Genomic DNA, 13,412 nt, shown 5'->3' on the forward strand with positions numbered 1-13,412 from the left:
ATAAAGGAGGGCGCCGATGACATTTTGTAGAGTCACCGTTTTTATAAGTTTCTTTAATTTTGTCCGTAGTGTCACGGCCACTTCTACTGGTCACCATTTAATATGAATTTTACCAACAACCTAAAACAATTATTAAAACATCGAGATGAAACAAATATCGCGCCGCACAGTTTTAAATTTTCAGTTTATTTATTTTAGGTTGAATTACAGTTAAAGTTCAAATGAATCCATTATGTTTTCCACAGTCTCTGAGTAATCATGTTAAATAATAATGACAAAAATAAACGTGATTAGAGGTTTTTCCCTAATCAGCCACAGCATCTGTGTCCCGAAAAAGCTGCATGACTTTGTTCCCATTGCTTCCTTTATAATACATGCTTAATAGTTTAACAGAGACTGAGAAGTGATTCAGATTTGTCAAATAATTTTTGCATAACTGAGTTCATATAATGAAAGATTGTTTTTTTTATTGATATATACGGAGGTGTAACAAATTTGCGATTAAGGGTACAGGGAAGGTCGTCAAATGTCGTCTTTATCAGGGAAAGACTTGTTGCAGTGGTTAGCAATGTGAGGCCAAAAATATGTACTTTTATTTGATTTTAGGGAAAATAAATAACAGTTTTGAGGGGCGGTACTCGTCCGTCTAAAGGTTCAGTTCGGCTTTTTTTTTTTTCCTTTCCAGAACATCTAATAGGGTTCCTCATTGCATTATATTGGGCTGAAAACTGAGGACATCACTTCACGTTTTTACTAAAAATAATCTTCTGTGTGCTCTTAACAATAACTCAGTACTCCATGTAGCCGACAATAAGAAAAATTGAAATGTTATTACTAACCGCTCGTCCTGTGTTCACATTGTGCTTACATACAGCTTTTTTTCTAATAATACTTCTACACTTAATTAAATCATAGCCTCACTCGGGTAAATGTAGCTGAGTACAAGTAAAATATTTCTTTTACACTTTCAATGTGGACACTTCATTAGGTACACCTTGGCAGTAGAGGGTGGACTCTTTTCTTTGCTTCAGCGAGGTGCTGGAAATATTTCTCAGATTTGGTCCATGTTGACATGACAGCATCACACAGCTGATCTATTGGACTGAGACCTGGTGTCTGTGGAGGTCATCTGAGTGCACTGACCTCATTCTCATGCTCAAGAAACCAGTTTGAGTTGGTTTGGGTAACATGGTGTGCTATCCTGCTGGGTACACTGTGGTCATACATTGATGGACATGATGAACAACAATACTCAGGTAGTGACAAAGTGTGCTAAGAAAATAGTCCCCGCCCATCACACCACCAGCAGCAGTGTAAACTGTTGATACAAGGCAGGATGGAGCCCTGCTTTCACATTGTCACCAGATTTGGACCCAAAAGTCCAGTTTTGGTGAGACTTTGCAAAATGTAGCCTCAGTTTTCTCTTCCCAGCTGACACGAGCGCTAACCAGTGTGGTCTTCTGCTTCATCTGCTTCACCTGCTCTTCTGCGTACCTTGATTGGAACGAGTGGATATTTGAGTCACTGTCGCCTTCCTCTCAGGTCAAAGCAGTCTGACCATTCTCATCTGACCTCTGATATCAACAAGGCATTTTCACCCAGAGAACCGAGGCTCATTGGGTATTTTCTCTTTTCCACACTGGCTGTGTGGGAAAATCCACAGCAGATCGGCAGTTTCTCCAACCGGCACAAACAAACACACCACCTTCAAAGTCACCTAAATCCCCTTTCCTCCTCACTCTGAAGCTCAGGTTGAACCTCGGCACGTCGTCTCGACCACGTCTACACCGAGTTGCTGCCATGTGGTCGTTAACAAGCAGGCGTACCTAATAAAGTGACACGTGAATGTGCACTTCACATATTTGCTGACTTTAAATGAAAGCAGAGCGCCTTTCCACGCAGTGAAATGTGCTCTATAAATAAAGCTGCCTTGCCTTGAATGAATCTACTCGCAATGTGCGCATCAATCGAACCAGAAACTTTTTATTTTGGAAAACACTCACAGGATATTTTGAGTGTTTTTCTTCTCCACCTTCCTTTTACTCAAAAAAAAAAAAGCATATATACAATGTTACATCCGCGCCTCATTACTGAGTGAATTCAATTACAACAAACATGTCAACACATTTACAGAGCAAGAAGCAAACGTTTCCTTTTCTTTTCTGTGCCTTAATTAAATTATTATTTGTGCAATTATTTAAAAAGAAATCTCTCTGCGATAATTATGTTCATCTAAACCTTGCAAAGCGGTGAAATTTCTCCAAGTGAATAGAAAAAAAAAAGAAGTCTGAGCACAGAAACTGCAGCTACATTTGGTAACATAGCGGGTAAACGTTGGAGGAGGAGGACAGCTGAAGGATACAGCTCGGGGGGGGTGGTGGTTCATGACCTCACGCATGCTCGCATTTTTCTTACGTTTGTCATCTCTACATGTAGATTACAGCGTGTACGCACTTGCGCAGGTCTGAGGTGATCTTTAGACCGTTCACAAACACAAACAAAGAGCGGAGAGCGGAGGTAGTAAACGGCAGGGAGGTTTAATAACTCCGCGCTGACTGTGGATTTTTATTTCCTGACGTATTGTGTGCCCTTTGAAATGGTGATCGAGCAGAGATCGTGTGATAAGAACGACCGAGCAGACGCTGCTGTCACTCCGGCCACTGGGGGGGGGGGGGTCAGAGCAACTGAGAAGGGTCTGAGGATAAAACAACATATGGCGGAGGCCTCCTGCTCAAAAGCTGTTAAGAGAGAGGTCCTTCTCCCACTTCTTAGCTAAGCTGGAAAACAACACCCAGACAGACAGACAGACAGACAGACAGAGCTGCTGCTGCTGCTACTACTCCGTCTGGAGAATGTGAGCCATCCAGATAACAGATACACAAAACCATCGCTGGATAATGTACACACACACCCACACTCACAATGAGCTGCGCTCTATAATCTGACCTGCTGAACTGACTCCAGCACTCTGCCCGGAGCTCTGCCAGCCAGCCAGCCAGCAATCGAATCTGCCATGTGGATGGATATCTGAGAAGTGTGTTGGCATCTCTGGGAAGGCTGGAGGGATTTGAAGAGGCCAAACTTATCCCACACCATACTAAACATATGAATCTGTGGGTTGTTACATGCACGGTCCCTCAAAGGCTTCGATTGGAGCTCTGAAATCTGCTAAAATCTGAGGATGAGGCTGCTTCCTTAAGACTTGCTTCAGAACAAATTCCCCATCTTTCATGTTATTGTGCTGCTATATGTTTTGAAGCACTTATAGAGCGTGCTTTTATTTTAATGTCGTTTGTATTTACAAAAGGTGACTAAAGGTGAATAAAGCTGCAGTAACTGATGAATCGATTGGCGGAAAATTCATTCTCCGGCATAGCTGATTAACAGCTTGAGTCATTTTTATTAACTGTGCTTTAATTTCGGCATCTAGCATGTTTTCGGTTTTTATTTAGTCACCTTGCAGATGCGTTTTTTTTATCTAACTGATGAATATTTTTCTGTATTTGTCTTAGTTTCGTTTTATTTGCAAGAAACCCAAAAGCATGGAGAGAAAATCCTCAAGTTTTTACATACAAGAGGCTAAAAATGACCACATTTTAACGTTATTGCTTGCAAATGTACTTAAATGAGTATGTGACTGGATTTATCAGATGTCATATCAAACCCTTTCCGCGCCAAATTAAAGATCATTTGCAGGTTTTTGTTTTATTTTGTTTAGCGGCGTGGAGGGCAGTGAGAGCGGCTGCCGTTCAGATTGTCATTAGCCCGTTTGAAGATTTCAGATCAGCTGCTAAAACTCTGCTTACAGTCTGGTGTTTACACGAAGCGACACATTTGATCACATTTGTCCTCCTCGCCGGCTATCTCATCTCCGTCGTGTGTTTGATTCGCTCCCCGCGGGAGGGTTATCAGTCGTCTCGTCTGTGCTGTAGTTACTGTAAGTATTTTAATACTTTCAGAGGGCCCCGGCAGATGGAGGGCAGGCGCAGGAAGAGTAAGAAGTTAAATCGTTCTCACTGAGCAGTTCTTTGATTTTGGTGTTTATGCGGAGCGTATTTATTGTGGTTGGGCTTTTTAAGCAATTATTTTTAACCTTCAAGACGTCACTCAAACGGCAGCAAGAAATTTATATGTGCTGTTGTGACATTTTTCTATTTTAAAAATGTTTCCTACCATGATTTTCTTTTTAAATTAGCCCATTGGTGTGGCGAGTATTTATTGAATTTTTCCACTTATAATCACCACATTCTAATGTTTTGCATTTCATTTTGACAATTTTGCGTAAAAAAATTAATAAATATTTTGAATGTTTCTGCAAAAAATAGCTTAACTATAACATATTTTTAAAATTCATGGCAATTTTCACTCTTTCTTTGACAAAGCAGTGCAGAGAGGAGGCAGGTAAGCAGGAAGTGAGCAGGTGTGGAATGACATGCATGGACTGGGTTTGAGCCCTCGTGCAACAAATATAGATGTGTAATATATGGTGCACGTCCATCAGCAAGCTTAGCAGTACAGTAGAGCATCTATATGTGATCCTAACCTGCTGAGATGCATAATAAACGTAACTACAGTCACATTAGAACTTTTAATAAATATCTATCTTAAAAGAAACATCAAAGATCTCTTTTCTCTTCAGGCTCTCCTGAGGGCAGACAAAGAGTTGCAGAGGTTATCTTATCTTATTGCATCTCCAGAAAAGGTCAGACCAGACACGATACCTGTGACAACTGCAGTCATTTGACCCGGGAATGAAACCCTTTCCATCTTAAAGCCAAACGCAAGATGTTAGAGGCTGACAGCGGGTTGGTGTACAGAGTAAAACGGCTTCAGCGTAAACTAACTTCTGTTACCATTAACCCTCTGAGGTCATTTAAGATGACTCAAACCCTAAATATATGAATTTTGCTTCCATGTCCATGTGAAATACTGACCACAACAAAGAGCAAGGAGCCAGGAGGGAAAGAAAGTCCCAGCATTTTATTAGTTTTTGTTGTTGCACCGCATTTAAACACACATTAATCTTACTATAACGATCGCACTAAATGCATTTTCATACGTACACTATCTCCTCCTTACCGGGCAAGCAAACATCGTCACACACACAATTATTAACATCAAATCCTAATTCTTTTCCTTTTTGTGTTCACATGTCACCTTCATTTGTCGCACAGAAATTCACCGCAGAAGTGTAAACTGATTCAATTTGATTTACACAGCATCAAATCACAACAGCAGCCGCCTCCAGGTGCTTTATATTGCAAGGTTAGGACCTATAGAGATCACCCCAACAATCACACAAGCCCCTATGAGCAAGCACTTGGTGATGGTGGGGAGGAAAAACTCCCTTTTTACAGGAAGAAACCTCAGGCAGAACCAGACTCGACCACGGGGAGGGGCAACCGTCTACCACGGCCGGGTGGAGGTGAGGGGAGGGAGACAAGACAAAAGACACGCATCAGACCTTAACCAGGATTTCATTCCTGCCTGTTTCGTGACCGCGTCGGGTCTCCAGCTGTCCGTGTCTGCAACCGAGTATAATCCAAGCTTCAGACCTCAGAGACTTAAAAGCAGACATCTGAGCAAATGTGTCTACAGATACTTCTGTAGTGTATCATTTCTGATTGATTCCTGAAACACAATCTTCAGGATGTTATTTTGGGTACATAAAGCAGGATTACACTTCATGTGTTGTGGCAGGCTAATTTGTCAGAAATTGAATTAGCTGGATTAGCCAAGATAGACTAACTCTGGAGTGTAGTGGTCAAGCCAAAGAGCCTCGGTTCGAAGGCCATCCGTTGTAAAAAATAAATAATAGTTACACATGTGGAGCTACCCGCTGTGGTGACCTTTGGTGAAAGCAGCTTCTATCAGTTAAGACATACTAGCTGATTTTATCCATCAACAGTTTTTAGTTGTCAGGAGAAAAATCAAAATGCCAATCGGGACGTTTTATTTGGTTTCTCACCCGTTAACAGTGAAACGGGGTGCTCGGCCTCTCGCAGCCTAAAGGGTCGGCTCACCAAAAACTGCACCGAAAGACGCTCTCGTTCACTTTTAGAGGTTTTCCAACCATGCAATTGGCTTTATGAGCTGACATTTTGCAGATATTAATAATCACCCATCGAAAAGATCTTTTCAGCCTGCGCGCTGAAAACCATTAAACTTTCTGATAGAGAGAAATTTCAGTGAAAATCAAGGTCTGCGGATTTTTACTTGGGTTAACCTGGACATTGTGTTTGGAAAGTCAAGTAGTTGTTGAATTAGATTTTTTAAAATATTTTTATTTGGCTTTTCAATACCGTGGTGCCACAGACGAAATGACTTTCACCTCTGCCGCATCACAGCGTGGAGGCACGCCGATATCTCACATCCCAAACCGCCTAACCCGAACCCCACTCGTCTTCCACTCGAGGTAACTGATCTTAAACATTTTATTTGTGTAAATTTCTATGAAGGGAACAATGAAGGCAAGCCAGCTGTGAGAGAAACTGAAGTTTACATTCGCTCTCAGTTACACAAACACGCTCTGAATCCACCGACGCCCGAGCCGACACTGTGTCATATTATGTTTTTGGCTTATCGGGGTTTTCCCACGGAGAGGGCTCGAAGGCTTCCTCGCCGACTTCACGAGCCACAGAAGTCGCACAGCAGAGGGGAGGTGAGGGAGACAATGAGAGGAGAGGAGGAAGGGACTTCAGCCTACCCATCAGTCCTCGAACCGAAGCTCGGCCAAAGCCTGCTGCTGCTGCTGCGACCTTCAGGAACCGCAGCTATGACTGCATCCACGGTATTTATGTGTGTGTCTGTGTTTTCTGAATGTAAATCCATCTGCACACGTGTGTCTTTGCTTTATTCGACCATGAAAGGAAAGGGAACGTCACCGCTCGCCACAAGCTCACAAACTGTGCCGAATCATCTCCCCCTCCTCACCCACCCCCCAATCCCGTAGTGTAAATATTTCTCCATTCTGCAGTATACACGTCGAGGAACCTGCCACAAGTATTATAACAAGACTTTTCCATCTCATAATGTGGGGGAAGAGAAAGAGCAGAGGAGAGGAGAGGTATGGGAGGGGGGGGGAGCAGAGGGAAATATTTGGCTTGGAGCAGCCAGAGCCTCATCAAGGTTAATTGGTCTGTTGAGAGGACACACTCATCTGGCTCATCAATCACCTGGTCCATTGTTTCCTAAAGTCGGTCTCCGGGTGCAGGGCTTCGGCTCCGGAGCCACTCTAATGACCGCTCCTGTCACAAAGACAATACCTCGTCTTGTTTCTGGGTATAAATCTCGCCGTGTCGCTAAGCCTGACACCGGCCCTGATTAAAATGGAGTCAGGTCTAAAACCCAGGACTTAAAGGGTTTCACAAACATGTTTTATCGAGTCATTTTGACCTTCCCGGTGTACTTGAGGCTTTGGAAGAGGTGAGAATCAGTTCAGCTGGATGCTGATGCTGATGATGACACAGATATTTACGGTGATGGGACCCCGGCTCATCTTTAAGGAGCTGGAAACACTTCTGATCAACTTTACCTACAAACATGACGCACAGCTCAGACAGCTTCCCTCCACACGTGCCTGTGGACAAGCAGTCATTGGTGTGACACGAGTCTGCTTGTGGTCCACGAACAGACCCTAACTGAACGCTTTAAAAAGTCCCCATTTACTCAAATCCCCAAACATGACGACAAATATTGGCTGGAAAACCTCGAAATGTTTCTCAGCGCACTCACGTTGTCATCCAAACGTTCGTTTTAAAGCTTTTCTCGAATAAAAGACTCGGAAGAAAATCACAAATATCAAAATACTTCTAAATCACAGACAACCGGCCTATTTACTACAAATCACCAGAAGCCTCCAGGTAACACTAGATCCACGTGAAGGGCACACAGTGTCCTCCACAGTGAAGAGTTTAAAGGAAGAAGTGGCGCCAATGCAGAGTCGTCCAGCAGCAGCGCATGCAGCAGAGTAGCATTGCAGTGACCCAGTCACCTCTTTTCCACATGCATGCCCCTCAAGCGATCCTGGGTCCTCACTCATGCTCTAGTTATCAAGTCTTAAACTGTACAGCTATTAAAAGTCAAGCATCATTTCATCTTTCGAGGTTTCTCCAACCCACAGTCGGGCTCATTTTTGTGATTTCTCTAGTGAAAAGTCTGTTAGTTCTCCACTTTCTCAACAACGTAAAGATTATGATTAGAAAATGTAAAAACACTCTTGAGATGAACATTAAATATCACAAAGTCTTGTCACCTTCTTAAAAAGCTGTGCCCTATTTCAGAATCCGAGTAAAGGTGAAGCTTAATTCTTCTTTTTCAGGAAGTTAAAACCACAACGCAGCTCCAGAGTTAGACACTCTGCAAACTATGGGTTGTGACCCTAAAAGGGGCGTCCTGAGAGGAATGTAAGAGATGGCGAGATGATTAAAAATGATTCTTTTTCTCTCTTTGCTGTCATTTTTATTTTCGTGTGTGTCACAGGTACAGTTAAAATGCTGCATGTTTGTCGCTAATCTTTCGCCTCGTTTCCGGTCGTCTGCTGTTGACCGTATGAGAAAAAATGATAAAAGCTGATACTATTAGGCAGACAACACAATTGTAACATGACTGGTTTGATGATTTACTGATTTTTATCACCACAACATGAGTTGAATTCATAAGAAAACGATGCCTCACGCTTTGGGAAGTCATGGTCAGTCGTTTTCCTGTGAAATTCTGCACCGATACAAATTTTTTCTTGGTTCATTCATTTTTATTGTTGCTATTTTTTCTCTTATGGGTCAATAAACCACAGAAATCTTTTGTTTGTTCTTCTTTGAGCGCTTCACCGCGCTATTTCTGAACACTTCAGCGCAGGGTGGATGCGGCACAATGAGATAAAGGTCAGATAATTCTATCTGTAAAAGCCACCTTATTTTCCTAAAAGGCCGATATCAACAGATACATCAGTGTTAGCTGCTTAACTGGAACAGGAATTGATGACAGGTTAGATTTAAAAGGTCGAGCCACTGGCACAAACTGTATCCACACTCGAATCAAAGTTCTAACTACAAAGTGATGCTTACAGAGATTTTTTTTTTTTCACCGCTCTCAACCCTCGAAATGCATTCGTCTCCTCACCAAAACAAACCACTACTGAAGCAGACTTTGTGTGCTGCGTGTGGTTAATGGCAATAGTTGCTTAACCTCTAAACCATGAGCAACACTTCACTTGACATTTCATGCTAGCTTTTGCATGAATGGGCTGATTGTACCCCCGCATCATTTCCGGGACTGGCCGCCTGCCTCGGCTCCGTCTACGATACTACATCGGTTTGTCTCGTGACCTCACAGGTTCAAATCGTTTCACGCCGCCTGGAAGGCTGCTCCGGCTGCGCTGTTTTGAGCGGACTCGTCATTTCCCCCCCTTTTTCTGTCTGTTACTCCCAGGGAAGCATGCTCAGTGAGCGCCTCTGTTAGCCAAAGGGGGAGCTGGCTGCTCTTTGCTTCTACTGCTGCTGCTGAGCTTCTATTTCTTTTCTCTCGCGCTCTCTCTCACTCGCCTCTTTTTATTTATTTATTTATTTTTTATTAGGGGGGTAAGAAACCCTCTTCTCCACATCCTCCTCCTGCTCCAGCCCCATCCATCCATCCACGCTGCTCCACTTCTCGCTCTCTCAAGCCATCTCCTCACAGGCTGGGATCCAGGGGGCTGGAAATAACCTTCACATGGCCAGCTTTACCCAGCTATCTCTCACACACAGACCGCCGCCGCTGCTGCTGCTGCTGCTGCACCGACTCATGCACACACACACACACACACACACACACACACACACACACACACACACACACACACACACACAGATGCATGCCAGAGCCCAGCTCCCTTCACGGGAATGACGGACAGCGCCACTCACCACTCCATGGACCAGGAACTCAAACAGTTTGCTCTTGGTGGCTTTCCTGGCTCCCCCCGCCGTCTCCTCCATAGCCATTTGCTCAGTCCCCTCCGTTCACCCTGCTATGTCTCCCCTCTCCTTCTTTTGTCTTTCCCTCTCCCTTCACCCAGCCTCCTGTTCCCCTCCCCTGCTCCACTTTCCTTCTCTTTGTGCTCTCCTTTTCAGCACTGCCTGTCCCTGACTCTCCTTCTCTCTCGCTCTCTCTCTCTCACTCACTCCCTCGCTAGCTCTCTCTCTCTCCCTCTTCCCTCCCTCTCCCTCTATTTTGAATGTGCAGCAGCCCTGCCGAGCCTCTCACTGTGTCTAGCTCACTTTTTAGTTGAGCTGCCTTTCAGGAGCCCAGCACGTCGCTTGGAGGTGGAGGGGAGGGGGAGAGAGAGAGAGAGAAAGAGAGAGAGAGGGAGAGAGAGAGAAGCTGTGTGGGGGTCTGGCAGGGGGGTTTCAGCCAGCCCACTCTGCCGCTCCCCCGCACAGCTGTTGCATTCCAATGGTAGATAAGGGCATGCGGCGCGGCCAGGCCGCCGTTTGGGGGTGGGGGGTAAACTCAGTTTGCCATTTCTCTGCTGTAGCTCCCCCCGCCCGTCCTCCCCTCTGGTGACCAACCGAGAGGCCACGGTCAGCACACGCAGAGCTCCAACTCTGGGCTCATTCTCAAAAAAGGACATTGGGCTCTTAAAGGGACCACGCTTGCATATCATTACCACATGTGCGCAATGCCATATATGACGTGCTGGTGATGAATATAGGAGTAGGTCGATGCCATTTCCTGAACTGAAAGCAAGGCCACTCAAGTCACACTTGAGTATTTCTGAGCAAGCCAACAGGCTCTGGAGCCACTTCACAAAAGGGGAAAAAGGCCACGTCAAGAGCACCTTCATTTCCTGCCTTCCTCTGCCGGCCCTCGTCAGGGTGCATTCACAGGTTACAAGTATTTCCTTCAACTCGCCTCATTAGCTTTTACCTTTCACCCAGTGGTGTGCCCAGAGGCTACGCTCAGGCTGTAACAACAAAACAAGGCCGGCCTGGACAGCAAGGTGACTGTGTCTCCCCACACGTGTAATAAGGTTGTGTTGTGATTTCTTCCAGGTCGCTTTCTGAAGCTTCCTCAGCAAAAAAATGCAGAGGAAGGCGACAACGCATTCATCCACTGAAGGTCACAGAGAGAAAGAGTGACACACAGAAGGCTGCTTTGATTTCTACATGACATGCTGACACACACACACACATTAAAACGACACGCAGGTCATTACTCTGACGAAAACCAAGCCAAGCTGAAGATTATGAGTCTTTCAAGTCAGCTTCAGCTCCCCCCCCCATTCTCGCCCTCCACTTCAACCAGCCGTCAGATCAGAGGAGTGAAATATTCATGAGGTTATCTGACTGACAAAGGGGGCAAAGTGGGGCATGTTCAAAAAGGGGGCTTGGCTTTGTGACACATGACGGCACACTGTCACCCTCCTTTTCCTCTGTTCTGCTGAAAAGAGCTGAACGGCGTGTAAGCAGCCAATTAGGACGCAACGTGCCGGTTAATCATCACCGTAAAGCGACGAGCTTGTTCTTTAAAAAAGGAGCAAAAACTCTTCGGTTAATGCGGGAGCTCGGAGGTCGTGACCTTCTGGAGGATGCACCATGCCTCAGGACCCAGGCCTGTTTTAGTCATCTGCATTAGCTCTTACATGTGATTTAAAGCCACCGTTACTGAGAGTTAGTGAAGCAGCAGCAATCCATTAAAGAAATAAAAATAAATCCAAACACATGCCCCTCAAACTTCCTCAAGCCTCTGATTACTGGGTTATTGACAGATACATGTTGGCCCTCGCATCGGCTGCTGACAGCTTGGTGGTGACACCTGCTGCTGAGATGAGTGTACTGCCGCAGCCATTATTTCAGTCTGGGAAGGTTTCGAGGAGCGAAAACCTTCCCTGAATTATATTTTTTTCCTTTTAAAGCAGCATCAATCGACTTGCATTCTCGCTCCAGCCATAAAAACCTGCCGTCAGATTAACCTTTAATTACCTACGTGGACTTTAAATATAATAATTGCACTGGCGTACGAGGTGTACGTCTCAATTTCCTGCAAGGTCAAAAGCTCAAACCCGCCGAGCTTATCCGTGCAGATCCAGGGATTGTGCCAATCTCCCGTTTCTCCAGCAACAACACGTGGGCGTTGAACGATAACAAAGAGATCTAGCAGCTTGGGCGATGCGAAAGGAAGCCTCGAGCGCAGGAGTACCCCCTGCTGGACCCCCATCAGCTCCCTCACCAAAGCCAGTCAGTCTCACCAAATGGTAATGTCCCAGTGTGTAGCAGCCGAGGGGGGTTGGGGGGGTAGAGGAGGGGGATAACAGGGGGTAAGGGAGCCACAGTAGTGCTATTAATGCCCAACAGGGGGAGCAAACAAGCAGGCAGGGAGGAGCCGGCTGTTTGAATGGGAAGGAGGGCTCCATATTTAGGGTCTGGCTGCACTGAGGATAAAAACCCAATGATGGCAATCAAGGGACATTAGGGAGAGCAAAATAACTTCTCTGATAATCTGTAATGTCTGGAGCCAGATTCCAAAAGAGGATTTCATTCCCAAAGCATCTCTTCAGAGGTTTTAATCATTCTTCACTTCCTCATTCGGCCACATGAGGGCATCAAAGAGCTCACCGTATACACAGTGCAATAGAAAGCAACAACAATGGCCTGTTTCTGCTCCTGCAAAGCCAACTGCACCACTATGCTGCAGTATGTTCTCCTCAAAGAGGGCCTGGGAGAAGAAAAATATTAGAAAATTATCTCAGTGTATAAAACGGGATGCGTTTAACCCTGCAAGCTTTTACAAAACTTTCCAAGTTGTTCGATTTACCCATCTTTTTCTTTATAAAACATTTGGCACAAAGACGACTCAGGACAATCAATTATTATATGGATAAAGGTACTAATTGATTAACTATCTACTTTTTCCTTTTGTAGTAGTCATGTGCCATAAAACCTCAGAGGAGGTTTATTATAAGCAGAAAAACAGTTTAAGGGTTTTTTTTGAAGCAGCAAAAATATAATGTGGGGTTGAAAAGTAAAAAAACATGTTGTAGTAAATCCACATTTTCTGTTATGACAAAAAAAGCAATGAAAACCATCAAAGGATTGCTCAGCGAAGCACAAGCTCTTGTTTTTCTTAAAGGCAACTTATAAAAATCAGCTCTGTCCAACTGCAGCCATTTGAAAGAGAAGGTTTTTACAGAAGTCTGCAGTGCTGTGGAAAACTGGTTTTAATAGGGTGAGCAGCAGCCAGGTGTTGTCAATCAAATCCACTTTATAAACTGATCATCAGCAAGTGTGAGCGCCTCTTTAAAAGCTAGAGTTGTGGTAGCTTGTTGGTCTGGTGCATTCAGGTGTGTGTTGATAAAATGCCACAATCTTCCCAGCAAATTCACCCATAGGTCAAACTGCGCAATAATACTCAGAGAAACTGCAAAAACAGTTAGAAAA

The 13,412-nt window shown here is 44.6% G+C and overlaps 1 protein-coding gene across 1 annotated transcript in view; it reads right to left on the minus strand.

The window, feature by feature from the left end:
- Positions 1-10,262, minus strand: part of smarcd3b (SWI/SNF related BAF chromatin remodeling complex subunit D3b) — a 40,564-nt gene extending 30,302 nt beyond the window's left edge. Inside the window, 1 exon segment of the mRNA XM_005448990.4 lies at positions 9,900-10,262. Within this exon segment, the coding sequence (XP_005449047.2) occupies positions 9,900-9,977 (78 nt within the window). The 5' untranslated portion in view covers positions 9,978-10,262.
- Positions 10,263-13,412: the final 3,150 nt, after the last annotated feature.

Source organism: Oreochromis niloticus, linkage group LG9, assembly GCF_001858045.2.
Source record: "Oreochromis niloticus isolate F11D_XX linkage group LG9, O_niloticus_UMD_NMBU, whole genome shotgun sequence".
In the NCBI taxonomy this organism is placed as follows: Eukaryota; Metazoa; Chordata; class Actinopteri; order Cichliformes; family Cichlidae; genus Oreochromis; species Oreochromis niloticus.